Source organism: Struthio camelus, chromosome 5, assembly GCF_040807025.1.
Source record: "Struthio camelus isolate bStrCam1 chromosome 5, bStrCam1.hap1, whole genome shotgun sequence".
Taxonomy (NCBI): domain Eukaryota; kingdom Metazoa; phylum Chordata; class Aves; order Struthioniformes; family Struthionidae; genus Struthio; species Struthio camelus.
This window is the reverse complement of record NC_090946.1, coordinates 25,804,914-25,831,407: the sequence shown is the minus strand read 5'-3', so window position 1 is coordinate 25,831,407 and position 26,494 is coordinate 25,804,914. Positions and strand designations below refer to the sequence as shown.

The 26,494-nt window shown below is 38.1% G+C and overlaps 1 protein-coding gene across 23 annotated transcripts in view; it reads left to right on the top strand.

The window, feature by feature from the left end:
- The window catches only part of PPFIBP2 (PPFIA binding protein 2), a 108,798-nt gene that overhangs the window by 43,367 nt on the left and 38,937 nt on the right, over nucleotides 1–26,494 (top strand). For 7 of the 23 annotated variants that reach the window (XM_068945169.1, XM_068945170.1, XM_068945168.1 and 4 more), the window contains exons 4-5: nucleotides 16,626–16,718; nucleotides 21,479–21,592. In XM_068945169.1, the coding sequence (XP_068801270.1) occupies nucleotides 16,626–16,718; nucleotides 21,479–21,592 (207 nt within the window). Of the gene's footprint in view, nucleotides 1–3,005; nucleotides 3,076–4,577; nucleotides 5,425–16,625; nucleotides 16,719–21,478; nucleotides 21,593–26,494 lie in introns of those variants that run through there. The other 16 variants (XM_068945182.1, XM_068945181.1, XM_068945180.1 and 13 more) reach the window with 6 other exon arrangements.

Here is a 26,494-nt window from a genome sequence, read left to right as displayed (position 1 = left end):
ATGGCTATCTAAGTCTGATCATTTTTAAAATACAGATTTTAAGCAGAGAATTAAGCCATTTGGATTGAGTATATTTTATACTGGGAGAGGAATATCTGTTCACATATCTGCATAACAATATTTCTAGTCTGTCGTTGTAGAATACTCACTTTTATTAAATTATCACTAGTAAAGGTATGCACAAATGTGTTCATATACAGAACACAATAAAAAATACTTTCTATTCCAAGTCAAGAGTTTTGTCTTTCTCTGTCATTTAGATGTTATCACTTAGTTATAATTAGGAGGCTAAGAAGAACAAACATCTTACTGCAAATGCTTAGTCTGGATTTCTGAAGTCATTCTTCACCGTGTAAAAGGATTTCTGCCTCTATCTATTCTTTTGCACAAATGGCCTGAATTTCTCTTTATATACAAAACTCTATTCATGTGCATGCATGTTCTTACATTCTCTCTCTTGCTTCATCCTGAAGCTCTCCCATTTATTATTCTTACATTGCGGATAGGTGTGTGAATTGGCATGCTGAAAACACCTTTTCCTTATGAAATCTGGGCCTGATCCCTTTTTTCCCCAAGGTAGCTCAAACACTAGGATTGGGAAGAGCACAAAGTAATGGCTGAAGGAAGAGTTACTGTTAATTCTTGGGAGGGTGGAAGTTTGTTTGTTGCCCAGCAATATTCAGGTATACTCTCCTGATTAGGCTGGGAAGATGTATTGGAGGCCGAAGAGCTTGTGCACTGCTTCCTAGTCCCTTGCCCTCTAACATCCCAGGCAATGCAACTCCAGTACAGGAGTGCTACTGACAGATTTAATTTGTGCTATCCTAAAAGGTCAACAAAAACTGTATTTCAGACAAACATAACTGAATAAAAAGTAAAATTACTTTAAAAAATGTAATTTTATAGTGTTTACCAGGCCTCAGCTGGATGGGAAAAGCAGGAACAGCAGTGGGAAAGCAGACAAGTCTGATTCCTCAGTTCTGATGTTAGTAGCGGATGAGGGGATACACTAGACAATCAGGATGCCCTTTCCTCACTAGTTTTAGTGGGATTTCTGGCCTTTTCTTGTCCAGCTCACACTTCTGGAATTGACGGACATGAGAACTGTAACTGATAGTTTAAAGCATTCTGGTACTTACAGATTTAAGGCTGTTGCAGCATGTCTGTTTGCTGTTTGAAACATATTTCCAAAGATAGTTTAAATCTATTTAAAATTTTGTTAGAAATATATGACATTCTGAATAATAAAATAACAGGTTACTAGCTGAGTGTCTGTCAGATTGATGTATTGGCAGATGTTCATGAGGCAAACGCCTTTGCGGTTGTGGAAATGGAGCTGCTAGTTGCATCAAAAGTGGCAGTGATCTGCAATCTATGAAAATACAGGACTGGCAAAGAGATCTTAATGAATTGATGCAGCCTGTGGAATATATGAACTTTGCTAATTTTTTCAGCTTTTTACATTGCATTTGTATAGCCATAATGTGTGTTTTCTCTCTTTTGAGAGAGCATTAGAGAAGATAGACAATTGTGTATGTGTGTTAGTGTATGTGTGTTAGTGTATGTGTGTTAGTGTATGTGTGTTAGTGTATGTGTGTTAGTGTATGTGTGTTAGTGTATGTGTGTTAGTGTATGTGTGTTAGTGTATGTGTGTTAGTGTATGTGTGTTAGTGTATGTGTGTTAGTGTATGTGTGTTAGTGTATGTGTGTTAGTGTATGTGTGTTAGTGTATGTGTGTTAGTGTATGTGTGTTAGTGTATGTGTGTTAGTGTATGTGTGTTAGTGTATGTGTGTTAGTGTATGTGTGTTAGTGTATGTGTGTTAGTGTATGTGTGTTAGTGTATGTGTGTTAGTGTATGTGTGTTAGTGTATGTGTGTTAGTGTATGTGTGTTAGTGTATGTGTGTTAGTGTATGTGTGTTAGTGTATGTGTGTTAGTGTATGTGTGTTAGTGTATGTGTGTTAGTGTATGTGTGTTAGTGTATGTGTGTTAGTGTATGTGTGTTAGTGTATGTGTGTTAGTGTATGTGTGTTAGTGTATGTGTGTTAGTGTATGTGTGTTAGTGTATGTGTGTTAGTGTATGTGTGTTAGTGTATGTGTGTTAGTGTATGTGTGTTAGTGTATGTGTGTTAGTGTATGTGTGTTAGTGTATGTGTGTTAGTGTATGTGTGTTAGTGTATGTGTGTTAGTGTATGTGTGTTAGTGTATGTGTGTTAGTGTATGTGTGTTAGTGTATGTGTGTTAGTGTATGTGTGTTAGTGTATGTGTGTTAGTGTATGTGTGTTAGTGTATGTGTGTTAGTGTATGTGTGTTAGTGTATGTGTGTTAGTGTATGTGTGTTAGTGTATGTGTGTTAGTGTATGTGTGTTAGTGTATGTGTGTTAGTGTATGTGTGTTAGTGTATGTGTGTTAGTGTATGTGTGTTAGTGTATGTGTGTTAGTGTATGTGTGTTAGTGTATGTGTGTTAGTGTATGTGTGTTAGTGTATGTGTGTTAGTGTATGTGTGTTAGTGTATGTGTGTTAGTGTATGTGTGTGAATAGCTGGGTCATTATCTCTCTCCTTGGGTAACACTTGAGTGTGGTAGTGTTTCAGTGATATGGGGAGTGTGAATTCTCCATTGAGCTAGAACTTAGTGCTCAGTGAGGGAATACATGCAGATGCAGATTTCCTTTTACAAAAAAAAAAAAAAAAAAAAAGAATGTAGTGGTAACCTAGTGAAGCATTCCCTAGATTGCAAAATATTTTCATACTTATCTTCACACTGCCTATGGAAAATAACCTGCTTTCCTGGTGAAATAGAAAAGTATTCTGAGCAAGTCTGGGGCAATTGATCTGCATTCAGTTGGTGCCTGAAACTTTTTCAGACCAAAGCTCAAGCAGGACATAAAGTTCAACATGCAGGTGACAGGCTAAAAGTGAACATGTGACTATCTGGAATGTACGTTGTCAACATTTGTAGCTGATAAGATGCAGAAAATTCAGACGTGTTTACTTTTTAATCAGGAAGAATGACTGTAACAGAATCAAGAGGGCATTGCATGAAATCCAGGATAAATCACAAGGCAGAAAAAAGGTATGTTTGTCATTTAAAATACTTCTGTCAGGTGGAATCAATAGTCAACTAACTGAAGATGCTACACTGAGGCAGTAATAGATGAACTAATACAATTTTCCTCAAGTTTTATTAACCATACTTACCAAGTAATAGAATTTGGAATGTGAAGAGGGTTTTTTTTATGTTTGATTTTTTTTTTAATATAAACAATGGTTAAAGAAATCATTAAGAGGTTATGTGTGGTGGATCTTTTTAATAGAGGCAAGTTTCCCTCCTTCCCTGAATTAATCTGAAATGAGAGTCTCTTGAAACAAATGAAACTTGGAACTTGAGGCTCTGTAGCAGTGGCTTGTTTACTCTTCTCCGTAATCAGATAACTAACTTTTGGCAAAAAAAATGCCTTAAGATGTAGGAAGTTTATGTTTTTATCTCAGAAGAACCCCCATTCAGTCGCCAGTGTGTCAGCCCCTGACAGAGGCTATCATAAATAGGGAAGTGTAGTATATAGACTGCATTTTAAATATATTTTTTAAGATTCTTTTTAATGGACTATAAATAATGTGCTAAGGCTTTTGCCAGATGACAAGAACTATTCAAGAGAGCTACTCTCATTAAGATAATATAAAAACTTCTACAACCAGTGTAGAATAAGTGCGTTCTATGCACAGAACAAAGCAAGCCTCTCCAGATGCTGTCATGTGGCACAGCTAAATTTTGGCAACTGATTGCTCTTTCGCTTTGTTGCACTTACCTGTTATTTTAGGTATTCTTGCACCTCTAAAAGACCTGAAGTGCTAACTTTTTAAAAGTTTCATATTTTTCTTGTCAGGTGACTTTAAGTAACAACAGGCAATAAACATGTGAATAAAGCTGGCAGTCTAGACCTATATCCTTCCCTCTGCTTTGTAACTTGGAAGATTCTAAAAAGAGGTCTGTTAAGTCAAAAGGTTTAAGAATGGTTAAGATAATAAAATTCCACTTCTCTCCCAGAAAGTCCTCCCTGTACCCACCTTCCACAATCTGAAAGGTGGGTAGATGGCTAAGTGAGGCAGGTCCTTGTAATAACTGCTTTTCAGGGCATCACGTTGCTTCAGACTTTTAAGTTCTTACATATAGCAGTAATATGATAAGCACCTTTGACACTGACTCTTCCTAATTGTTGCTGTACTCCATCTTGAATGCAGGAGTGAGTTTGGCTGCAGAGACTGGAGACAAGGGGGTGTTTTGTAAATGTTCTGAGCTTATTATGAAAATCCTGCATGGACAGTTATATTTGCATCTTAATAGGCCTTGCACAAGCAGTTGTCCTCGTATATGGAGCAGTGAATTGCCCAGTTTAAGGTCAGATCCACATTTAGCCAATGGGAGATACAAAGTTGGAAAACTGGAGTTTGTTGGGAAAAGTTTGAAAGTAATCCTAACTACTGTGTGGAGGCACTAGAGGACACTACAGTAACAGGCAAAAATATTTTAAACTCCCCTTCTTGCCAGAGCCATTGCTTTGCATATGCATTTATCTTGGAGCTGCAAGTTTGAAAACTTGCCATGCTTTGAGATTTGAGCTTCAGCAGAAACAGACAAAAAACTCAGAAGAATATCATCATCTTTTTTAAAGATGGAAAACTGCCTCTTTGGCAATAGCAGTATTTATATTTATAGAATAATTAACTTCTCCACAGGATCATGCTTGAATCCCTTTTCCTTTATAATGTCTTTTGAGAGGACAGGCAAGTAATTCAAAGAGCAGAACTTATTTTTAGGTTTAGTCTGAGCCTGAAATAAACTAAGAAGTCTGAGTAGTGTTATGATAAACAGGGAGTAAAACAGAGACAGGAAATAGGGGGGTCTTTGGTAATGAGTTCCAGCCACTCCTGAAACAGAAAGCCAGAGAAAGCGTTACTTGAAAATAGTTTCTAAGTGACAGCTTAACAATTGTAACAATAAAAGGGAACAGTTTCTGCAGATTTATAGTGTTCTTGAAAGTTCTCTTTTTTTAAAAAAAAAAAATTATTTAGCAAGTTGTATTTCTGAAGCTTTTAGAATTGCGTTGTTGCTAACTGATCTGCTGTTTTTAAAAAAAACAGATGTTTGGGGGAGAGTCTTAAGTTTATACAGTTGTGTGTTATATATACATCTGTGAGAAGGATTTAGGACTGTGGGAAGGAGACAGAAGAAATGTGAACATACATTCAAGATTTTAGAAGTTGAGGGTTGAAAGGGGAAGAAGTCACAGCTATAGCCCGTAGAACAAAGCAGTATGCTCGCTTTCAAGAGTTTCTCTTAATCCTGGGACTGTGATTGCTGAGATGGGCCCAAAGCATGGATGGTGAGATTGATATTTACAAGCACTTCACGTGGCTAAAGAGGGTAAGTGATTTGCGGTGCTTTGTTTTTCTCTCTGTAAATATGTGTTAGTAACTAGTAGTCAGAATTTTCAGCTTTGTGAAAGGAAATATAGTTAATGCCTCATTTAAAACACTGTAAGTTTTTTCATGAGAAATGAATTATAAACACTTCTCCATGCAGGAGAGGGAGGCACAGGAAGGAGGGAGAGAATCAGCTATCTTTTGTCTTTAAAAATGAAACTCTGGAATCAAAATTTAAACAAATAGCAATAGCTTCTAGTTAGTGCCCGTGCCTTCCTGAGGTTGTAGTACAACAAAACATAACGTACATGTGAATGTATGGTTTAAAAAAAGGAGAGTATGATGTTTACCATGTCGTGGTTTAAAATTTAAAAAAGTATTTAAAAGTTCCTTACTTAATTCTTTGTAGGAGTACTGCACAGGACCTTTTAGGATGCCTTTGTTTTGGATAAAAATGGTGGTACTTTTCTCTTGTGCACATTTATCTGATTAAATTTTGTTTTTGAAAAAGTGCTATTGAAATCCTATCCTAGTTTTGCGATGAACTATCTGAACTGCATAATATAATGAGATTCTTTTTGTCTTTCTATAAATAAAAGTAGGTTTTTTCAGTTGTTCTTTCACCTTGGCAAGATCACTGAGGTTTTTATTAACTTGTGAATTTTTTAGGTTCAAAGTATTTTTCAGTTTTTGAAAAATCCCTGAATGAGATGAGAGTGGATTCTTCACAGAATACTTTGTTTTTAAATTAACTTAATTTTATGTGGTATGTAAGCAGTGCATGTGCTTATTACACTTTTTAAATCTATTTTTTAGCCTGTTTATACTTTCCTTGAAAATGCTATGCATGCAATTAATATTAGTGCTTCTGTATGACACTGTATTAAAAAAACACGTATACATATGCACATGCACTCTGTTTTTATTAATGTATAATAAATGTGAAAAGCTTTGATTTTGGTAACTTCTTGAGTGAACATAAAATATTGATGATATATTAATGTCTTTGATAAAAGCTTGAGTTTGAGAAGCTTGAAGTTCAGTTCCCAAAATACTTGCATCAGGTTCTGGAGGCCCTTAAATTTCTGGAGTGTGGATAGAGAGGGGATTAAATGTAGAGTGAGTGGTAAGCGAAGGAGAAGAGGCAGCAGGAACTAGCAGTTGGTAACACTGCTATTAGTTTAATCTGTGCTCTGTGCAGTTAAAGCTAAATAACTCTCTATTGTTTTTTGAGATCACCTATTAAATTGTTATTTAAATGAGCTTTGGAATATGGTATGTCTGTTCCCCCTACCCCTCTTTCCTGGTTTGAATTTCACTTCTAAAAGCATAGGTTTGCTGACAAAGGGATAAGGTGTGCTGTTTTCAGGATGTGTGGTGTTCAGTGTGGCCAGGGGATAGTAACACAGTGAGCAAAGTCTAAAGAAATAGCTTCTGTGAGGAATGTCTCGGATTGCAGTGTTAGTGGTCTGAGGAGGGTATTTTGTGTGTTTTTTGTTTATTTTAACAGCCTAGGTTATCTTTGGGATGATTTTCAAATACTATGTTTAGAAAGGATACTGTGTTCAAATGTAGCACATTCTTTTACAGAAATTGGAGTATAATGATATTACAGTAGTTGCATGTAATTCGTTTTATGTAGAGGACATAAAGGAGAAAATCAATACAGTTCCTTTTTCTATCAAGCTTTTTAAGAGTACGAGCACATTTGGAGAAGGAAATTAAGAGAATTGCAACTAATCTTGTATTGTTCCCAGGAGAAACTGAGCAGTCTGCTCCCAAATTCCTTTGATAAGTGATTAAAATATCAAAGGAATGTATACTGAAATATATACTGAAACAATCCAAGCTGCTTATTTAGTTCTCATGCTCAAGAATCCTAACGTAGAGTCATATGTCCTGGCACTGACTTTGACATACAAAGATTTCAGGCCCTGCAATCACGAACTGTTGCTTTTTGGCTAATACTGAAAGTAGTATCCTGCAGAGTAATGACAAGCACTTAACAGAAAGTAACGGCAATGGACTTCCATAACCCCTTGGTGAAGTATGCCAAAGCTGGATCCAGTTTCATGATCAGAAGAAATCATTTTGTAGACAAGAATCAATCTTGATGTTGCAGTTGGTTGGTGAAGCCAGATTTGCATGGTATCTGTGGCTTGAACTGGATGAGGGCAGCAGACACAAGATTCAGACAGGGCTACAGCTACAATGAGGGCTACAGCTGATATTTTCAGAATCTTACAGAATACAGCTGTAAGCAGTAGTCTTATAACAGTGTGCACAGTGTCATGTGACAGCCATGGGGACAAAGCAGTGGTTAGATCAACTTTAAATAAAGTTTCACCACACTTCAGCTATTAGGATTTCTGCAGGGTAAAATGAAAAGTGTTGTGCCAAGAATAGCTATGGACTTGGGTGGGCAGCAAAAGATGAGCAGAGCCAAAAAACACTTTGGATTTGTCTCAGTTGTATACTAGGCACAGCTAATGTATTTCCTTTACATTTACTGTTTTATTCTATGTTTTTCCTTTTTCTATGCTTTTGGCGGTAGGAGAGAAGGAAATACTACTGCTGGCTGTAGTAGTATTATTTCTCATGGGAGACAGTATTTTCACTGTCAATAATATCTCCCCTAACATCAGAAAGACAGAACTCTGCAGTGGGTACAGCTATACTGTACTTTATGGCATGTGATGATACCATGATAGCAATTTCAGAACTGTCCAAGTCAGCTTTTTCTGGACAGGAAGCAGAATCATATCTGATATAGGCTCATAGTACTGCCTTGGCTTCATGCAATGTTTTAACAGAGTTTGTAGGAATGGAGGTGTTCAAAGAGACCTTAGTAAGGCATATGCATAGCAAAGTCCACAGAGATTTACAACAAGGGGGCCACCGGAATTGCTAAGTGAGGAGTGTCTTTCAGCAGCCTTTTTTTTAGATGGAAAACTTGTATGTATACAGTGAACTTTTAACGTTACAACTAAAGCAGCAGCTTCTCATAAACTGGTTGGTGGGCAGTGTGTGGGAAGCGTTTTGCTGATAGTTGATGCTGGATCCTTTTACAGGGTCTAAGCATGTATCTAATAGAATCAATGAATCAATGTCACTAATAAAAGTTTCTGTTGCAAGCTAAGGGGGAAAAAAAAAAAGCCTTTTTTATTTCAAGACAAAGTTTCTCATATTTAGCATATGAGCTTTCTTCAGTTCTCCTAAGGGATTTGGGTTAGAGGGTTCACATGCAGTCTCCTGTGTTGTCCTGTTGTTTCTACTATGCTTCTATCTGGCTTTTATTGGAACACAGCATTCTGAATAAAAACAGCACAACCACCATTTCAGTACATAGGCATGTAGATACAACTACAAATGATTAAATATCATTACTAGAATAGATCCTCATAATTACCACAGTGTTATGAGCTGTCTAAGACCATTGTAAATTAACTGAGCTAACTGAACTGTTGTGGATGTGGTGCAGTAAAATGGAAAGCCCTTCATCTCTGGAAAATTTTGTATAGTGGTAAGACTTCTCATTTTGAAAGAGAGATGCCTTCATCTGAAGTGGAAACATCTGCTTATGACTCTCCAGCTTACTTTGGCCTTTTCTTTTGAAGTGCATGCAACATTGAGCTGCTACGGTTGACCTGAAATAGGTATACATGAGTGTTATGCTTTTGTTTCCATTATTCTCACTACTATTCATAATCTATACTAAGAAGAGGTGGAGCAGTTGAAGTCGTGCAATAGTCATCAAACTCATAATGTTTGGGGTGAATCTTATGACTTCTGTAAGGATGCATTTAAGTAATGTAACTGTTTAGAGGAGAAAATGGGTATTAATATTAAGAAAAGACATCCAGATAAAATCAAAGAGTTTTAACCAAATACTTCTGTAAATACCAAAATTCTTTTGGTACCAAAATGCAAAAAAAATCAAATACCAGATACTTTGGCTTCTTCAAATATATCAGTAGCAAAAGGAAGACTAGGGAAAATGTGGGCCCGCTGCTGAATGGGGTGGGTGCCCTGGTAACGAAGGATACAGAGAAGACGGGGTTACTGAATGCCGCCTTTGCTTCAGTCTTTACTGCTAAGGTCAGTCCTCAGGAATTCCTGACCCTGGAGACAAGAGAGGAAGGCTGGAGAAAGGAAGACTCTCCCTTGGTGGAGGAGGATCAGGTTAGAGATCACTTAGGCAAACTGGACATCCACAGATCCATGGGCCCCGATGGGATGCACCCACGAGTGCTGAGGGAGCTGGCGGATGTTATTGCTAGGCCACTCTCCATCATCTTGGAAAGGTCCTGGAGATCAGGAGAGGTGCCTGAGGACTGGAAGAAAGCCAATGTCACTCCAGCCTTCCAAAAGGGCAAGGAGGAAGACCCAGGAAACTACAGGCCTGTCAGCCTCACCTCCCATCCCTGGAAAGGTGATGGAACAGCTCCTCCTAGAGGCCCTCGCTAAGCATGTGGAGGACAAGAAGGTGATCAGGAGTAGTCAGCATGGATTCACCAAAGGGAAATCGTGCTTGACCAGTCTGATAGCCTTCTATGGTGGAATGACTGGCTGGGTAGAGGAGGGGAGAGCAGTGGATGTTGTCTCCCTGGACTTGAGCAAGGCTTTGGACACTGTCTCCCATCACATCCTCCTAGGTAAGCTCAGGAAGTGTGGGCTAGATGAGTGGACGGTGAGGTGGATTGAGAACTGGCTGGATGGCAGAGCTCAGAGGGTTGTGGTGATCAGTGGCACAGAGTCAAGTTGGAGGCCTGCAGCTAGCAGTGTCCCCCAGGGGTCAGTCCTGGGTCCAGTCTTGTTCAACGTATCCATCAATGACCTGGAGGAAGGGACAGAGTGCACCCTCAGCAAGTTTGCTGATGATACTAAACTGGGGGGAGTGGCTGACACACCAGAAGACTGTGCTGCCATTCAGAGGGACCGGGACAGGCTGGAGAGCTGGGCGGAGAGGAACCTCCTGAAGTTCCACAAAGGCAAGTGCAGGGTCCTGCACCTAGGCAGGAATAACCCCCTGCAGGCACCAGTACAGGCTGGGGGTTGACCTGCTGGAAAGCAGCTCTGCAGAGAAGGACCTGGGAGTGCTGGTGGACAACAAGTTAAGCGTGAGCCAGCAAGGTGCCCTTGTGGCCAAGAAGGCCAATGGTCTCCTGGGGTGCATTAGGCAGAGTGTTGCCAGCAGGTCGAGGGAGGTGATCCTGCCCCTCTCCTCAGCCCTGGGGAGGCCTCACCTCTCACCTGGAGTACTGTGTCCAGCTCTGGGCTCCCCAGTACAAGAGAGACATGGCACTGCTGGAGAGAGTCCAGTGGAGGGCTACAAAGATGATGAGGGGACTGGAGCCTCTCTCTCCTATGAACAAAGGCTGCGAGAGCTGGGCCTGTTCAGCCTGGAGAAGAGAAGACTGAGGTGGGATCTCACCAATGTATACAAATATCTGAAGGGGGGGGGGGGTTGTCAAGAGGATGAGACCAGACTCTTCTCTGTGGTGCCCAGTGACAGGACAAGAGGCAACATGCACAAACCGAGACACAGGAAGTTCCATCTGAATATGAGGAAAAAATTTACCGTGAGGGTGACGGAGCACGGGTTGCCCAGAGAGGTGGTGGAGTCTCCTTTGCTGGAGATATTCACAACCCGTCTGGATGTGATCCTGGGAAATATGCTCTAGAGGCTCCCCCTGCTTGAGCAGGGAGGTTGGACTAGGTGATCTCCAGAGGATCTTCCAACCTCAGCCATTCTGTCATTCTATTTTTAGTGACTATATAAATTCCCCTAGCTCTGCTTTTGCTTAACTTCAGACTATATTCTGTTAGCTCTTTCAGACTGACTTCCACTTTCCTTAATCAGCAAGGGGTGACAGCAAATAGAAACTTCTGTTATTACTTTATTCATTGCCTTCAGATGAAGGGCAAGAATTACAGATCCAGAAACCACGTTCTAAGCTTCTCCTCCTCATGTACACTGAGCATATATTTAGATGAGTGTGTATTGAGGCAACACTAAATTGTTAAGAGAATAAATTTGTAATACAGCCATAGTCAGATGCCAAAATAAAAATGTTTACTCTGTAGACTGCATACTCATCACTACACAATAATAACTATTGTGAGTCAGAACTACAATCTTGCTGACCTGGAATAGTAATAAAGAGATGGAAAATGCGTATTTTTCTAAATATAATGAATTCTAAACAGGCTGGAAAAAGTCTACAGTATACACTTTCTTTTATTGGAATATAATACTATGGTCTGTGGGCTAATAGTCTGTGGAAAAACTGGCTGGTTGAACTCTGCTGGCTATGCTCCTCATTTTCAGCTTCTAAACTGCAGTGCAGTATAAGACAATACATCAGGCATGCCCCTAATATTTTTTCCATTAATGCAAGTACTGTAGTTGCCTTGGGCATCTTACTCAATTACCAGTGGAACTGAAGATGATTCATGTGACTCTGAACAAGAAAGGAGGAGAGTTATGATGTAATCAGTCTTCTAAGAGGCATATGACTTGTTGAAAAAGCTTACAAATCACCAGCCTAAATGACTGCCAGAGTTCTTCCAGTTCATCGCCAATCCCCAGCCCAATATGAGATCCATGGCATTAGTGACAAATTACTGTATTACAGTTGGCTGATCAACTTCTGAAGTTGCTCTTTTTTATTTTAGAATCACCTGTGTTGAAGAGATTCCTAGAGCTGAAATTTAGCACGTTAGGAAAACATAAATGGATTTTATTATCAAGATTCAACTAGAAGCTCTGCTACAGAAACTTGTCAACAGAACATCTGTACAGAAGCTCTGAATAATGGCTGTTGCTCTGTTTTGACATTCTGAATTGCTGCACTCTGTGCTTTCTATTAAAATAACATGCAAGAAAACATAAAAATTCTTGTTTATTCCAGTAAGTAAGGAGCTTTGAGCTCCTATCTGAGAATCTGCTGAAAATTAAGCTAGCTAATTAAGTTGATCAAATGTTTCTTCCCTTTCTTGCCCTACCCTTTTAATTCTTGCTGATTCTCCTGTTTTAATGTAAAAAGCTGTTGAACCATGCTCTAAAGTCTGATTTTTGCATCATACGTTCCAGAGGAACATTTAAGCCTTTTTCTTGGAATAGGGCTATCTAATGATTGGATCGCATAAGTGATACTTAGACGCTCAAGAGTTTCCAGTACATACCAATATTATGTCCGAGTGAGAGGAGAGAGAGGATATTCCAGAGACAGTTTCCAAAACTAAAGATGAATAAGAAGCTGAGGCAGGTCATAGAATGCAAAAGCCCTTTTTTCTAGAACTGGAGAAGCAGTTAGTTTGGAATTGTTGTTTGATGAAACACGTTCATGTCTGATGCAGACTTAGATGGACGTGACGCTATTGCCAAAATGCCATGGAGAGCATAAGACAGGTGCTTCAAAAATCACTTTGCAGCTGTCTTAGGCAAAGTATGTTTGGCATACGCTATCGATTTTTTTTCATCTGCAGCACTACTGCCATTTTAACTGTTCCAGCCACCTTTCCTGAGCATATCTTTTCTTCTACTTCACTACCATGTCTTGTCATAAACTTTCTTACATGTTTTATGCCATTTCTCTAATCCTTTCATTATAACAATTATAATTAACATATTTTAGCTTATATGTTGTGGAGCTCAGGTAATGATGTTTGGTGTTTAAACCCGCATCTTCTGAAATAACATGTTTGTCTCTGTAATAAATCTTGGTGATTTTGCCTTTTGGTTATGTGGTTAATTGAGTCTAGTGTGTACTCTTTAAGTGAGCGCTTACACTAATTCAAGTGGTCTGTGGTCTTATGACTTTAGTGTCATAGCTCCTGTATTCATTCCCTGCTGATATGTGTGATATCTAACCATACTTGCTAAGTTTCCTCTCAGTACTCTCTTTCACAACTGCAGCATGAACTCCAACCATCTACAGATGGCCTTGGATCACATTACATTGTTTTATCTTGTCTTTATGCATGCCATGAAGTTTTCTCAAGTCCTTAACAACTGCTGTGTGTCAATCAACCACTTTCATTTAGCAGTTTATTTGCTGTGTACTGTACTTTCCTGTACTTATCCAAGTATTCTCTCACTGACCTATTGAAAGGGCTGCTGTTTTCCTTTCTGTTCATGTGGGTGTGATTCAATAGATTTTATGTGGATACTGAGTATCGCACTTCCAACTGAGGGTACTTCAGAGTCATTCAGTGAAGCAATGTCGTCAGGGGCGCTATACATTTTGTAAACGTGAGTGTAGTGAAATGTTTTATTTGTGATTTGATGTTGAACTAATTTTTCTTAATTACTGATCATATAAAATGTTGAACCCTGTTTTGTGTTTCATGATAGACTGGTCATGTAAAAAAAAAAAAAAGTGTTTGTGTTAATTTAACTCATTTTGTCAGTTTAATAATAATAAAGATTTGTGACACAAGGAGTCACGGGTTTATTTCTTAAACTAGAATAGTAAATAGCAAATGATGGCAGCAGAAAGGGTGCAAAATCTATCTGATGAGGCTTTCTTCATCACTAGCTTTTGTTAGTAGGAGAGTCTTCTCTCATCTAGAAGGGTGCTGCTGTTCCCTGAATACCTGATGCATGTTCTACATGCAGCAAAGTCGTTCCCTACCTTGGGTGTGTGAGTCAGAGACATATTGGAGAAGGCCTGTAGGCTGTCCATTGGGTAAATTCACTTAATGGTGAGGAGTGGGGTTTTAACTCTTTAGTCTTGGCAGCTAGGTTGTCATTAGACTTCAGATTTTAGAGGACTTAAGATTCTGCTCTGCAAGTAGAGTAACAGCACCGGCAGAAATCCTGGCAGTGTGATTGAGATTGCATAGCTGAACTCAAAGGAATGTCTAGGCAGACGTACAGAAACGAATCTTGCTTAGTTATGAGGATTCCTTATTTTCATTATAGTACTACAAAAAGTTATGAAGGAAAATCATTTTTTTAAGATGGTCCGGACTGACTGACCAACTTGATACAAAGGGTTTAAGTTAAATGGAAGTAATACATCTTTTATAATCACTGCAGTTTTCTCTTTTCTCTTTTTTCTTTTTTTAAAAAAGGAGAAAGATTGAAAGTAGTCCATTAATAGAAGAGTTCAGGGAAAGAGATACTCAGATGTAGAAATTCTATTAAAATAGTTAAGAAGAGGAAATGAAGTCACTATTCCTTTAAGAGTGATACGTACTTGCACAGCTCCCTAAGGTCCTACAATAAAACTTAGACAGATACTAGTAAGTCATCTGTTCATGCGTAAGTTAGGACTATAGATAAATAAGAGCAGTGCATACACAATTGCGATGCACATATTTAGAGTCAGTTCTGTGAGATCTTTAATCATCTTTGGGATTGCTATAAAACAGTCAAAAGCTAGTTAGAAAAAATATATTCTGAGTAGGATTAGCATCGGTCATTGTCAGAATGATGAATGTGTTAAGTGAGGTGTGGAGTGAGGTTCTGAACTTTTTACTTGTCAATATTTTTGCTGATCCTCTAAAGAAGAGAATGAAAACTAAGCTTAGTGAATTTACAAGTAATTCCAGTTGAGCAGGGACTTCCAGCCATGCTAAAGGACACGATGAAAACGTATAAAGAGCCTGACACATAGGAAAAATTGTTCAAATAATAGAATGCAAGTCAGTATAGACTAGTGCAAGGTTACACATTTAAGCAGAAATAAACAGTAAACACAGTGTCAAGAACAGCTAGCTAAACAGCACTTAGAAAGGGATCGGGAAGTCATGGGCCGAAAATGAATCAATGTCTTGATGATACGTGAACATAAATATGGCCCAAAGGATGTGTGAAGTGAATTTTCCAATCTAGGCAGCTTCAGCTGGAGTCCTCTGTCTGCTTTGGGACATTGAATTTTTAAAAAGTCAAGGAGCAACTGGTGAAGAAGGACCACAAGAAAACAACGAAACAGATCTTGAAAACTTAGCCTCTGAGGAAAGCTGGAAAGATATGTGGGCGTTTAACCTAATGAGGGACCTGCTAAATTAGAGAACTAAGGATAGTTCAAATATGTAAAAGGTTTCTGAAGTGGAAGTAAGGACCTATTTTCCTTATATATGGTGGTAGGATAAGTAGTAGTAGGTTGAAATTGCAGAGATGATGATTCAGGCTAGGCATGAAGAAAAATATTCTAATGATGGGTAGCTAAGAAGCAGATTATCTGGGGAGACTGCATGATCCATTTTTTTTTTTAAGTCTTTACGGGTAGACAAGACAAGAACACTGCAAATAATCACATGTCCTGGGATATAACAATGAACCAGATGATCTCTTCAAATACCTTTCAGTCCTGTTTGGTGTTTTGTGATTCTGTTGATACCTTCCAAAAATATGAAAGCTAAGGATGCTCAGTTCCTCACAACTTGACTCCTAAAGATGCCCTATTTAAATATAGTGTAGCACTTTACAGTTTGAAAAGTGTGTTTTGGCTTTTGGTTGGAAAAGTACTTGATTAGCATTACTGCTATGTTTATTTTCATCATCATTTGTTTTGCATTTCGGCATGTAGACATCAGTGGAGATCAAGAAGCCATGCATGTGTTACAGGAAAAAAAAAAATCCTGTTCACAAATGTTCGGTTGAAATAAAAAGGCAGTAGTTGGCAGTAGAGGAGAAAAAGATTATAGTATATATTGGTGCCATTGTAAAAGAAGCAACTATACTGATAGGTTGTCTACTGCGCATTGGTGTAATTGTGGGGAATTTGAAGTTTGATTCTAGTGACAGTGAAAAAGCCACCCCAACTGCTTTATTCACAGTCAGAAAAGCATCACTTACAATAGAGCTTGGAAATGAACCGCTGTGGGTTCATGTTACAATCAGATGTCAAAATGTTTCCGTGTGCAGAATGAACCAGATAGCTTTGAGACTCTTCTAAACTTACTTTTCTATAAATCTGCAGTTAAAAAAAAAAGTAGGGTTTGACTCTGCAGTATTAAAATCTGTGGGAGTGTAGAGCTGGCAGATAGAAAAAAGATCAGGCAGTTTTAGAAGGTCTTGCTCTTCAGAGCCGTTTAGAAAGCCATGACACATAAAGCTTTGATTTGCAGACGCTTTTTTTGCATTTATTTTGCACTATAGCAGCTATTCAGTGTGTACTAATTTTTATTAACTATAGCTTGAAATTTTAATAATAATTGTCAAAGTTCTTATAGCATGTTTTTCCCCAGTCACAGGTGAATCTTCATTCTTCTATGAATAATGAAACCTATCAAGAAAGATTGGCACGATTAGAAGGTGATAAAGAGTCGCTCATACTGCAGGTACGTGTTAAAGAAAACACTCCTACATAGTTGATATTCAGTGGTAAAAGCTGAAGCGGTGAGAGTATTTTCTGTGAAACAAATGTTAGCTGGTCAGCAAATGTAGCTTCAATGTTTAATCAGAAATTAACCTATAATTTGTATAAGCTATCTGGCTGATTTCATGGTGGGGTGTTTGGGGGAAGCAGGGGTGGGTTCAGGAGTAAAAGAGATAAAAGGGAGAAGAATGACTAAGGAAAAACCCAAATTAAATAATGCTATGAAGTCCCAAGACAAGAATATTGTGGCAGTGGTTCTTATTCTAGATTTACTAGGTTGTGCCAGTCAATTTTCTAGGTTCTGTGTGCCTGTGTCGGTAATGAACTGAAAGAGTGAAGAACACGGATGAAATAGCCAAACCCCTTTTATGCTTATCATGTTCCCAGATACCATACATACCTCCTTCCTTTCTTCTCCATTAATGTCATTAAATTCACATTGACAAATGCCTGTCACTTTGAGTTTATTGATGCTCAGAGGGGTGTGTCTCTTTGTATTTTAGTTGTGCTACCATTTTTGAGGAAGTATAGGATGAAATATGAGAAATCCTACAGCTTCTTTAGATACCAAATTCAAAAGCAAGATGGTAGAGCCTGTATAGTTTTGTATTGGTCATTTGGTCATTATTGTCATATGGAGGACTAGCAAAATTCGGAGTAGAAATGAGGAATCTAGAAAGTTGTTGAAAATTTACAGGTGATAGAACTGATGTTTTTCTTCCTTGTATATCGTACCTAAGCTAGTTTACTTCATCAAAAAGGTAGAGGGTAAAGGGGTAAAAGGAAACTTGGCAGTAAAATGCAGGTCTAGGCTCTTCCAGCTTTCCTGTTTCTCAGTTTACCAAGCCTTTTTCAAATAGGGCCTCTGTTACATGTAAGTGAGTTTTATTCCTGAGGAAATAACATTTTGTAGAGCTTAAAATTAAACTTCAAGATTCTTTTTCTGAATATTTTCACTGTTACTAACCTGTACGTTACATGCTTTTTAACACTGAAACTGGACATTTTCTAAACAGTCTTTGCCTGTCCTTTCTGTTTACAGTTGTATATGCTTTTTTAAACCAAAACAAAACTGGGTAGTTATTATCCCCAATTTCGGTAACTAGTTTCTGTAAACATGTTTTCTCCTGTATGTTCTGTTCATTCTTGCATTAATTTACTGAGGAGAATTCTCAGTGCTGTTGTTAAATAAGCAATAGACTGTTTATAATACATATTCTTAGGCTTGGGTGGATTTTTTCATTGCTGTTCTGCTAAAAATGCCATTACCAAATAAAAAAAAAAATCCTGGAAGAAGAACAAAATTTTCTGGTTGGAATTTAAATGTGTAAGGTTAAGCATATGTTGCAAATTCCCTTTTTCCTGATAAGGGATCAAGTCAGGGGAGACAGGATCAAAACCAATACTTACTAGAACACCTTCGGTTAATCAAGCTGTTATTAGCAGAATCAAGATGTTACAATAATAACAGATAGCTGTTCACAGTAAACTGACTTACTCTTTCACCACGTTCACTCACGCACATGTTCACTCACTCATAGTTGGAGCAACAATTGGGAGGCCAACTCCACATGTTTACTCAGAAGCAGAGGGTTGTACTGATATACCTGTGGCTTTGTCCCTCAAAGAGGTCTTTTCTTTCATCAGGTGTCTATATAATCCTGTAATCTTTGTCTGCCTGTGGCAACCACTGTCTTCTTGGATGTAGTTCAAGCTATACAGCCTTTTGTAGATGGTCATGTGTGCTAGCGGCCTTGTGTGGATTCAGGAGAATTCTTGATGCTTTGGGTTCATCAGTTCTGGTAGATTTAGCAGAATCACTAATCTCCAGCACTTACCAGTTTCTTGGAGACTGTTGCATGCTCAGTAAATACTTTTCTTGTCTTTAATCTACTGTCTTCTAGTAATTATTTCTCCATCTGCACAGATAGGTACCTACAGGCCACAGTCACACAAACTTGCAAAGAAGAGTCTTGTATGACATGGCTCAGAGACGTGCTTGGAGCTGAATGTAGTAAAATCAGATGCAGAAATTCCTCTCTTCTTTCTGTTAATCCCATCACACCCCCATCAAATCAAGATGTTTAGTCAACATTATTACTCTAGCACATTTTCCTATCCTCTTTCATACTGTTGCAGTAGAACTCCAAAAAAAAAAAAAAACCAGTCAAATGTCATAGACAAAACCCTTTTCAATCTGGTGGATGAAGATCAATAAAAAAGATATAAAGGTGACAAGCTAAAGCTGTGGGTTACATAACCTAGTGTATAGTAGTCCTGCGTATTCTATATAGGTAGTCAAAGAATACGAGAAACGCATGCAAGGCCCATGCTGAGGTTACACAGGCCTGAGGGAATCTTCCGGTACAAATCTGGCTCCTGGGCGTGACCACTGGCATAATGGGTAAGAAGTTGGCTGGGAGCGTAGAGCACCTCTGTTCTCTGGCTCACCTATGTGCATTGTGCCAATGACTGTGGTCCACAGCTGTAATTGTCTGTAGGGAGCAGGGCACTGGGAGTATTCCAGTCTTGCGTCAGACTTGCCATAGAAGCGATACAAGGCACCTTCAGAGGTGGTACCCTCTAACTTTGCCGTCCAAGACTGGTTCAAACAGTGCATCTTGAAACGTGCTGTTGAACAGTGCTTTCATTGTCAGCATGTAGTAGAGACTAGAAATACTGCAGCATCCAGGATGCCTTCTTATAGCTCAGGGTCTGTGTATAGGAGCTAGTGTACTTAGTGCTTCAATTTTTTCCCCAGGATGCTTTTTCCTAATGTGCTTTAAGCCCTATTTTGTACCATGTAAATTTTAGTTAATTTTTGCATATACTTGCCTTCTATAGATGTTTACAGAAAATACAATATCTACAGGCTGAGTCTTGTGGATGTTGCATTGCCAAGGCAACATGGACATGCCAGTAAAGCATACGCTAAGGTTATGTTCTCTGTGCAACTTACTGATCCCCTAAAGGATCTGGCAGATGTAATCCTGAAGAGAGGGAAAACTATGAGTGTAAAGTGGCTAATGTGTCTTTCAGCCTAGCTATTGGAATATTCAACGCATGCTGCTAAGATGTTAATAAATGCCTTTGCAGGTCACATTTAACACTGAGAGTTTTCCTGGTAGATTATAATGCTAGTTAGAACTTAACTCTTTAAATAGATGTTATTTTCTTTCTCTGGAAGCTGCATCAGACTGAGGGAGGAGATTCAGTTTGTTTCTTCTCGTTTTCTGACCTCTCAGCGATTTTTTTGTGCCTTCCCTTATTTTATGAAAGAAAAATAAATGAGCTGATAAGCAACAGACTCTCTTCTAGGGGTCCTTTCCCCCCACCCCCCAGCTTGGGTGTATCAGGGTATCCTTCTGGCCAAGAGTGGCAACTTTTTGTCCTGCCATGTGCCTCCGCCCAGTCTTTCCTATCATCTCTCATCCTGTAGTCAGCTGTATTCCCCCCACAGCTGGCTACTTTAAAGGCAGAAAAATAAAATATTCCTATTTTTTCTTTTTTGTTCATTTGTTTCCCAGGCATCCTTGTCAGTATATGTTTGTAGGTAAAACAAATTCAGATCATCCAGCTGCTCCCTTTGCAGCTTTTCTGAAGTGAACTCAATTGTTCATTGCTTCCCTTGGGTTTTAGCAGTGCTGCTTAGTGGGTACATCTTTGAAGGTTTCACTTCCAAACACATTGTTTTTCTTTTTTTTTAAATAAAGGTGTTCCAGAGTTGGATGTCACAGCATAGCTAAGCTTTTATTAACACATTTCACTCAAACTGGAGCTTGAACACCTGCGGTGTTGCTTTTTTGTTTGAGGTAATATCTTCTAGTCTAATTAAGGTTAGGTCCGTGTATTGAAACTACTGTAATACGAATAAATAGTAGAATGGAGTCATTACGTGTATATTGCTAAATATAGAAATAAAAGCTCAATTTTCCTCCTCTTTCTAATGTTATGCTGAGCGTAGTTTTTTTGAGCTTTACAAACTTTGAGTTAGGCTAGTGGGCTTTCCTTCTGTGCTTGCTGCTCCATACCACTATTCCCACAGTTCTTGACTAGTATTGCTTATTGTATCCTTTCCTGGGATTCATTGTCTGTATCTCACTTCTTTTGTTTTCATGTTTTGGCATGTAAAGGCTGGGATTTTTTTTGGAATAGAACTTTACCTCTGCTAAAACATGCCTTTTACTCATTGCATTCTTTATAACTTCAAAACACTTTATTGATAGGTAAGCTATTTTTATGTTCTTGTAAGAACTAAGGTAATTGGTTGGCTTCTGAATGAACAGTTTTATTGTTCATCTGTCTTATGGAGCAAAATGCTAACAGAACCTGAAATGGCAATGCATGCTTCAGTACCAACTGAAGTATTTTCAGAATCCTGTGTTCTTGTTTGTTGCTTTCTAATTGTTCAGACTTGTGCAGGATTGACACAGGCTGCCTATATGTAGGCTTACAGACCTTCTAGAAATGTTCTCTCTTTTTATTTTAGAACAAAACAAAAAAAATCTGGGGGAGTTAAAGTAAAATATTTATAAGACTGAAAAATTGTCTGTCCTGATATAGAGCAAGTTGTTTCAGTGCACAGGAATATGAAACCTTTGAAGACTTTAAAAGAGAACTTGCTGTTAAAATGTGCTTTTGGATGTTATTCGTATAAGGTAATTGAAACTTATTTACTGTCAATTCAGTAGCATTCTTAGTGCTTCTGTTCTCAAATTACAGGTGAGTGTCCTCACAGACCAGGTGGAAGCTCAAGGAGAGAAAATCCGGGACTTAGAAATCTGTCTGGAGGGGCATCAGTTGAAACTGAACGCTACAGAAGAAATGCTTCAACAGGTAAAAATCTGGATTGGAGGGTTTCTTACATAATCTCCTCCAGTAGAGGGGTGAGCATATACACTGAGATTGCCTGCATGTGTGAATGCCTGTGGCAGCAGGAGGTAGCAGAAAAAATCTCTTTTTATTCTTCTCTTGCTGCTTTACACACAGTTTTTTGCAATACATGTTTCTTTGTTTTCCTGGTGCAGAGACATTTTGCTAGCTGGTTGCATAACGCTACGTGGCAGCATGTAAGTTGAAACTATTGTGTATTATTCATATTGTGCTGACGAACTAAATTTGAACATGGTTGAGTAACTGGTTAGACAGGATAAATGTATCTAATATATGTAGGAGTTACAGAATTAATAAGTTTTAGTTAAATATATCTTCTGATTTCATGTGGCTTGGAAGCTGAACAAGTAGCAAGTTGAAAAGAATTACTGTTTCAAGTTTGGTTCTACATCCATTTTTGCTTAATTTAGGAGTTTCCCCCCCTCCCCCATTTTTGAAAGAAAATTAGTATAGAGGTATATTTTACCTTATTTCAATCAATTTATTTTCAGACTGTGTGACTTAACCTATTTGTGCTGTTTCATGGTATATGTTGAGGCAATAGAATGAATAATAAGTGAAATACCTTAATATTTCATGTGTGACTGTAGAGCTGGCAATTCTGTGGACCCAAGAGAACTTTCCCTGTGCAATTTCCTGTTTTTACCAATAAAAGTTTTTAGATATGCAGATCATCTACTGGTAATATAGCATGTTGATATTGAAAATAGGTCTGAAGCTGTAAATATTCCTTAAAATCAAGGCCATAAATTTGCAGGAAATACATTGTTCTTGATGAACTTGCTTGCCCCCTGCCCAGCTATTTTAGACCATGTAAAATATGCAAGTCTTTCTATGAAATAGTCATAGCTTTAAATTACAGCTGTGTAAATGTATACAAACTTATTTTATTGTGATAAGAATCCTTGTACATAAGTATTGTAAACAGTGGCAGTTTCCGTATGGTAAACTTGCATCCTAAACCTTTTTAAGTTAAAATTCTCTATAATTTCCTCTAAAAAATTGTTGGTCTCACATAACGGTTGTAGACCAAAATACTTCAAGCTGGGAAAAAATTTATTCTCATTCTTAAGAGAGGGGGCATTTTAGAAAATACAAACAGCCAGTTTTTCCATGAGAGATCTGAAGTGAAATTCAAAGAACAGTGACTATTTGAAATGTGAAAATCCGTTTCCAGACTTCAGGAAGACGTTCATTAAAAAGTGCAGAAGTTTTCTATTTCAGTCTAGGACTAGATAGTATTTCTATGACTTCTGCTAAAACAGTATATCATTACTCCAATGGAAAATTTTCTGATGGTCTTCTGAGGAAACTGTGAATTTAAAGCCTGATTCAACAGGACAGTGAGGCATCTGAAAAGAGATTGTAGTAATGCATTTACTTTCGTATTTCAGTGAAAAGGTTTGAATCTAGCCCTGTCTAGCATTAAGCATGTTCTCTAGTTGCTTACATAGCTGCACCTAAGCTGTTTAGCAGCTACAAAATCAATACTATGGCTAAAGAAGTCAGAAAATCCCCAAATACATTTAAACAAGAACAACCCTCAATCTGTATCTTGAGATCACTTTGAGTGACTGTAACTGTTGCGAAACTTTCTTTCTAGTACCTATATTATGCCTTTCTAACTCTTAGACAAATTGAAGTACCAAGTCCTAATAATGCATTGAGCCCTGTTATAGTGAATTTATGCCTATACAGAGTTAATGACAACGTGTAAACCTAGGGAAATCATGGAAGATTTTATCGTGTAGCAGTAGCAGACAGATAGCCCTACTTAAACTATTGCATTTGATCTCTAAATATGTATATGAATTTTTAATAGCAATATCTACTTGGTAGTACACTATTCTGCTGCAATCATTGTGCCTGGCTAGAAGTATATAGTTAGCAATAAGCTCAGATTTGTTGTTGGTTTTCTATCATAGTTTTGAGAGCTTGCATTGAATGTAATTTACATAAATACTGACAAGCTTGCTCGTTCTTTGCTAAATTTCCAAGTGGCTGGTATCTCAAATGCTCACAGCATGTAGGATAGCTTGGGCTTATTTTTTTAGAGAAAGAATTATCTAGGCCACAACCTAGCAAAAATTTGTTTGTGGGTTTCATTTTAATCCTTTGAGTTTCTCCATTTGAACTTTGCACATAAACAGACACATGCAGAGAAGCACACAATTCCATATTTGAACTGAAGGTAGTTAACAGGAAGGCAGTGTAAATGATGACTTTGAACAGCTGAACCAAATTAAAAAAAAAAAACATTTAGTGTGGAACTAAGATATTTAGACTTTATTTTCTCACTGGAATGAGGGAAAGGATTGAATTAACAATTTAGTTTTGGGACCAGCAAGAACAGCAAATGCAGAAATACTGGAGGAGGAAGAGATGGTGGTTGTGATGTTATCCTTCTTGGATCCCAGGAGTTAGTGTACTGACCTGACATATGGGAAACTCAGTTAGATCTCTTAAAATCTCCACAGATACTTTTTACATGTCTTATGTCTCAGCACAGAGCCCTGTTTGTCTTTTATCTATTGTGAAGGTTCTTTCCTCAGTTCATCTTGTTGGAAAAGATTTCAGGAAGAGAGGGAATAATAAGATAATAAAAGGTAGGGAATAATTTAATATTTGGAGAGCTGAGAATGACCTGCTAATGTGATGATTAGCATACTCATCTAAGATATGTGGCTAGCAGTCCTTCTCACAGTTAATGTGTCAAAAAGAGAGAATGAGCGAGTGTCTAATCTCAGGGGCTTAATTAGCTTGATGGGTCAATCAGTTTTGGGGAGAGCTGAGTCTGGATCTCCTCAGCCATCAGTTTCCAGTGACCTGCAGAAGTGCTTGTGGGACTCAGCAAGTAGGTGATAGAGTATCAGTGTTGTCATTGAGTTTTTTCCAATCAAAACTATTACTGAACCCTTCAGGCTCACTAGCAAGCAAACCAGTATTTATTTTTTTTACAGTAAACTTATTTGTAATAAAAAAAAAATCCAGCTCTAAGTTCCTATATAAATATTCTTGTTTTCAGAGGCACTTCTATTATCTTCCTAAGGTACATTGTAAATCTAATTTTATTTCATGGTTCTACTTGCTTATTTACAATATATTGAACTCCATTGATTTTTACTTTTGTGAACCTTGGTGACTGCTTCTTCTAATGGAAAAATGAAGGATGAAGATGATTGACCTAGCTTAAAAAAATCTTTAATATATATTAGTAGAAATAAGCTAACTACAATATGGCTAAGCCTAGTATTTTACTTTTGTGGGAAACCATATGTGTGGGTCCAGGATAAGCCCTGTCTTTTTAATTTCTGGAACTGTAAGAAAATCTGACTGACTTAGTTCTGTGCAAAATGCTACAATAAAAACAAAAATCTAAGCTTTTTAAAGAGAGTTTCATAAAGTTCCTCAGTAAGATAGCTGGTAGTACCAGTACAGCAATGGTACGTAATGCTACCCTGCAAAATACTTTTTGTTGAATCTACGCTAGCAGAGACTTGTCCACTATGTAAGGGTGGGGTTACTGGCTAAAATCCTTTTGGCTTATGATCTATGCACAGTTGTTTTGAACCCTGCTACAAAGCTGTCATGTAAATACTTTGGAAACAGCAACTAAACTTTTTCGTGCAGCTTTTTTCGACAGCTAAACAGCAGAAAAGCTTTTTCCTATGAATTACATAAAATGGCTGTTCGGCATTTAGGATGAACATCTTGAATGCTGAACAGTAGCAATAGAAGGCTGCCTCTTTTCGGGAAGATATGATTCTTCCTCACTCTGAGAGGAGGATATAATTTTCCTTAGTCCAAATGTGAACTTAAAAGAAATGAGTTAAGCCACTCTAACAGTTTCCTGTTAAAAGAGGAAGGCCTTGTTCTGTTCTTCCATCTTTCTCCCTATTCCTTGTCACGTGCTTCTGCCGCTTGTACTGGCTCTCATGCTCATCTGGTGTTTTCCTCAATGACTTAGCAAAAAGCTAACTTGTGGTTTAAAAAAGTAGATGATAATTTTCTGCTGGGTTGGTGAGTTAGACCAGCTCGCAGAGAAGTTCAAGAGGTGGTAGAGCTGTCATAAAAGCAAAAGGGAGCTGTGCGTTTGGCCTAGCTCCTTATGAAACCACAGTTACAGTTGGATGTAACTTCTATCAACTATTCTTTTATTTGTACAGTACACAAGTGTAGGACAGAATTACAAAGCAAAGGCAAATTTTGATTTATATGTAGCCCAAATTGTCCCATGACAGAAAGTACCAACCATGCACAATGTAACCACATTGGTGGTATGGAATTAAGGTAGTGAATCTTGACAACTGTGTTATGTCAGTTTGAAAAGAGAATTTTCTGCACGCACAGATTTCATCTTTACAGTTCTTTTAAGTGCATTTATTGCGGTAGTTATTATAAATAATAATAGTTACCTCTTAGCTATTCCTGTGCTGCTTTTGATTGAGTTCACAAAAAACTAGTTCCCATTGAAGTTCTAAGGCATGGAGCATCGCAGTGTACGGTTCACTTTGCCACTGAAGATTGTGGCAAAACTCTTGATTTGTGTGATGGTGTCTTTCTTGTGCTTGACCTATACCAAAGCCTAGCTGTGGTTTGATAGTTTGTTTCTGTCTTCCATCTTCTTTCTGACACATAATTGCAATAAGCAATCCAAGGCACTCTTTTCAGATGGTTTCCTAGCATCAGCATGTTTTCTGTCAAGTAAATTCTGTTGCAAAGTACAAAGTACCTAACTTGGCTTTGGAACCTCTTCTGTCTTAAAACTACAAATAGAAACTGAAATGCTTGAAGGTAAATAGGAGTGAATTTTTGTGCTTTCTCTCTGTCTGATGTCAGCTTTTA